The 4,573-nt window shown below is 38.2% G+C and overlaps 1 protein-coding gene across 1 annotated transcript; it reads left to right on the top strand.

Moving 5' to 3' along the window:
• The first annotated feature begins 2,780 nt into the window (after positions 1–2,780).
• Positions 2,781–4,033, top strand: LOC149241347 (boron transporter 1-like). The gene is made up of 4 exons (XM_089367507.1): positions 2,781–2,869; positions 2,967–3,519; positions 3,610–3,881; positions 3,993–4,033. The coding sequence occupies exons 2-3, from the start codon at positions 3,179–3,181 to the stop codon at positions 3,617–3,619; spliced, it is 351 nt and encodes a 116-aa protein (XP_089223633.1). The 5' UTR covers positions 2,781–2,869; positions 2,967–3,178; the 3' UTR covers positions 3,620–3,881; positions 3,993–4,033.
• Positions 4,034–4,573: the final 540 nt, after the last annotated feature.

Raw genomic sequence — 4,573 nt, 5'->3', positions numbered from 1 at the left:
CTCTAGAGAGAGTGCTAGGGTCAAAGAGGTCCTAAAGTGTCTAGGAAAACCTTAGGGAGATTCCCCAAATTGGGAGGTGAATCAAATAAACTATAACTTACCCTCTCTAAACCCTAAAAGGGACCAAGCCTTAGTTTGGGAGGATGGAAGCCTATAAATGTCAACCTTTTGGCTTAGTCATGACTCCTAATCTTAAGTCCTTGAACATCTTCATGTGTATCTTGTAATACAGTTTTTATCCTATGTATTATGAACTTGGTCACATGTTAGGGTTGACTATTATAAGGTGGTTATGATTAATATCCTATATAATCAAGGGCACTTGCTCGATTTGATTTTGGGCCTTTTACACCACTTTCTTTCTTCTTCTCGTTTCTAGATCATTATTTATTTCTTTCAATTGGTATTAGGGTGTGTATGGTCTTAAGAGCATGCGATCATTGATCAAGCCATCATGACCCATGGCAGCTTTGAAGGGATAAAAGGAAGACGTGTTGAAGCCAATGCTGCCATTGGAGTTTGATTCTTGAATATCATGGAGATTAAGAAGAATTATGTTCCATGCTCAAGGTTAATTAATTGCATAGAAATGAAAGGGTAAGGCTTACAATATTAGAACTTCTGTAAATGTTTTCCCTTGGTTAGTTTTTAAAGGTAATGGCTAAACCAGCAATTACCTTTAAAAAGATCCAATTCATTTCTCAGAGTGGTGCAAGTATTGCACTAGGCCCTCTTTATTTTGCATGGCCACATTTTTGTTCAGGCTAAAGTTGGATTTTTGATCTTCTTTTTTTGGTTTTTTCTTTCTTCTTGTTAACCCGTAACAGGGTTTCTGCAATAGAAGAGGGGCTGTGTATTCTTCCTGACCAGTTGGCCATTGCGGTGGCACATTGATGACAACCAATCTATGTTCTGAAGGACACAATTACATTATATACCACCTCTATGCCATTTCTGTAGATCAAAGTGCCAGACATTATGCACAGATTGAAGTCAAGGACCATGTAGGCTGGTGCCACTTGTTCGAGATTCAACTCTTGGGAAGAACACCATTTCCAAGGTCCTCCAAACTTGTAAGCAGCGGCCTACAGTTCAACTCTTCATTTAGTTGAACAACACTGTTGGTGGACCATCCTTAGCATTAACCATTTTCTTACAGTGAGCTACTTGGTTCTTGATATTCCTGACAAGTAGAGCTACCCTTACTAGCACTCAACTGTGTAAAGCGCCTTTTCCAATTTTTCCTGAATCACTGCCATGTTAACTCTGTCCATTGAAGGAATGCATGCAGAAGTTTTTATATCCTTTGTTTTATGTTAAAGTGTTTGGATCAAACAGTAAACATGCAGGTATCCTCCTTTTTTTGTTAAGGGCTTTGTAGTCCCTCATACCCTAGTCTACCCAGATTGTGGAACATGTAGTTTAAGGGGTTAATTACTCTGTCTAGTGAGGCATTTTGTTAATTACTCTGCCTAGTGAGGCATTAACAGTAAACATGCAGGTATCCTCCTTTTTTTGTTAAGGGCTTTGTAGTCCCTCATACCCTAGTCTACCCAGATTGTGGAACATGAAGTTTAAGGGGTTAATTACTCTGCCTAATATTGTAAGCCTTACCATTAGAAGGCTTACCTTTAATTGCATTGATGTGCCATAGAGCAATGCAATGCATCTGGATACTTGAAGTCTTGGAATTGCAGAGCAGCATTTACTTGATTCCTTGGTAGCTGTTTGAAGATCCTAACCAAACTGATGTTTCTTTCAGAATTGTGGTTCTTTGTCATAGTAGTATAGTACGCTGTTCCTGAGATTACCTTTGGTTCTGTTCTGAGATCTGTAGAGAATTGTTGAGCAAGGGGGAGGATAGCTTCATCTTAATTTTAAAGCATCCCTCTACCCAACGTTAAGCTTGATGGGAAGAATTATCCTATCTTCAAGTGAAGGGTGCTAAACATATAATTGAAGAATTGATTGTTAAGACTTGTGGAGGGTAAGAAGACAAATTGCACTGTTGCTAAAGAATTAGTAAAGCTTTTGGCGCACAATGAAGATGTGCAGTACATTATAAGTTTTACTATTGCAGATCATATTGGTCCTCAAATTAGAAGTTTGATTAGTTCTTGTAAGATTTGGACTAGGATTCTCTAACAGAACAAGGATTCTCTATTCTAGGAAATGACTGTATGCATTTTAAATGATTGGTTGTGTATATCACTGTTTATACGATACGTATTCAGGATGTGCAAGATCAATTTGGAGCAGTTGATGATAGAATTGATCCTAAAGTTCGTAGTGCCACTGTTCCAATGGTTGAAAAAAATGTTTCAGCCATTTGTGACCAGTGTGAATGCCACTGATAAAGTGGCTAACTTTCTTGGTGGAATGTTACTGCAGAAAGAACATTGCTGGAACAGATTCACTTAAAAGAGTGTATACCGAGCACTTACACTGAAATCACTAAGAAGAAAGGGAAGAAGTCTGCATAGAAAAGTTTAAAGGAAACTTCACAAAAAACCCTTGAAAAATGATGTTGTATCAAGCAGGGCCATTATTGCAGAGATTGTGTCAAGGCCCATTACCATAGTAAATATATATTATTTAGAACTATGTTGTAATTTTTGTCAGGGTTCATGTTTAGGTTCAACTATCACTGGCTACCCTATTCTGGAAGAGCTTTTGCTCTCTTGAAGACATCTTGATCTAACTCTTCATTCTTTGTTTTCACCTCCATAAAAAATCTCTAGTGGATTCATAAATTTTCCTTTTATTGTGACAGTCTATTTTATGTGGTATTGTTGGCATACCTCCTTCAAATGGTGTTATTCCTGAATCTCCAATGCACATGAAAGGCTTAGCTACCCTCAAACATCAGGTACTAATATATTGGAATTATCAATTGCAGCTTCTCAGGGAAAAGACACAATTCAGACATTTTATAGACGAGTAACTTACAAGTACTTTTGTTACAGTTGGTGCTTAGCAAGTTAGTGACAACAATCTGGAAAAGTATGCAGAAAAATTCAACCTTAGGGCAATTATACAGAAACATGCAAGAAGCCTATGAGCAAATGCAGACCCCAATGGTTTATCAGCCTCCACCTGCCTTGGTAATGGTCTTATTTTTGAGTTTGGGTGTTTCATTTTATCTAATTTTCCTCTCCCTTTATTTATTTGTCTTGTCATGTCCCAACCATTTATGCAGGCACTTAAGGAATTGAAAGAGTCCACAATTCAGTTGGCCGCAAGTACTGGGAATATGGATGCCCCAGTTGATGAATCAATTTTTAATGTTGACAAGGACGTGGATGACCTGCTTCTTGTTGAGGTGAAAGAACAACAATTGAGTAATTTGTTGCAATCTCTGATGGTGGTTGGCTGCCTTGCAGTAATGCCCATCATTAGAAAGATCCCAACTTCTATGCTTTGGGGTTACTTTGCCTTCATGGCCATAGAGAGTTTGCCAGGAAATCAATTTTGGGAAAGGCTATTGTTTCTTTTCACTGCTCCAAGCCGTAGATACAAGTATGAACTTTATTCAAACTATAATGTGATTGAATTTAATGCTTGTAATATAGTTTTCAAAGCTGATCAATGTTGAACTGATGGTTACAGAGAACTTTAGGAGTATCATGCTACATTTCTTGAAACGGTGCCTTTCAAGACAATTGCCACTTTCACCATTTTCCAGACATGTTATTTGTTGGCATGTTTTGGTATCACATGGGTGCCTATAGATGGTGTTCTCTTCCCACTACTAATCATGTTGTAACTTGTTAGTCCCAGCGAGGCAGTATATCCTTCCCAAGTTTTTCAAAGGAGCACATCTTCAAGAATTGGATGCAGCAGAGTATGAAGAAGCCCCTGGAATGCCATGCAATATAACAGTGAGTGCAAGACACATATCAAACAAATTTTAAAAATATTACTCAATTCTATTTCATAAGCCCTGCAACATGAACAATAATAAATTGAACTGTAACATATATTGATTGCAGGAAGCTGGAATTCAGGGGTTCGGACTAGGAAGCATGGGAACAGGTGCAAATGATGGCGAAGTTTTGGATGAGATGATTACATGAAGTTGCGGTGAGGTCAAACACACATATAGTCCACGGATAACTAGCTTGAGTGATTGCACACCAATTCATGGATCTGAGTCTGCATTAAGTCCCCAAGTTGCAGAAGCTAAACAAATATATAGCCCCCGTATAAGTGAGATCAGACAGACACATAGCCCTCACAGAGGGGAAAAGCATTCGGGCATTCCCCTGGTTAGTCAAGGAAAAAATATGAGTCCAAGTGCATTTGGTTTGAGGCCACATAAACCAACTTCCAATTAGGTGTTTGGAGTATAAATCCTCGGCTAGTAATCTTTCCCTTGAGTGAGCATATCTTATGTTTAATAGTACATATTTTGTTGGCTTATCATTATTTAATCATTGTGCCATAAATCACTCGGTTGTATTTGGTGTGTCTTCACAAAGAACCTCTGTTCATCTCAGAGGACAGGGTAGACCATATAGTGCATGTAAAAAAATGTAATGGAAGTCAAGCTTGAAGTATTTCTGTTTTCTTG

The sequence above is a fragment of the Pinus tabuliformis genome, chromosome 8 (assembly GCF_031772625.1).
Source record: "Pinus tabuliformis cultivar Carrire ecotype Pingquan chromosome 8, CPIR1, whole genome shotgun sequence".
Classification (NCBI taxonomy): Eukaryota; Viridiplantae; Streptophyta; class Pinopsida; order Pinales; family Pinaceae; genus Pinus; species Pinus tabuliformis.
This window is presented reverse-complemented; position numbering and strand designations above follow the sequence as displayed.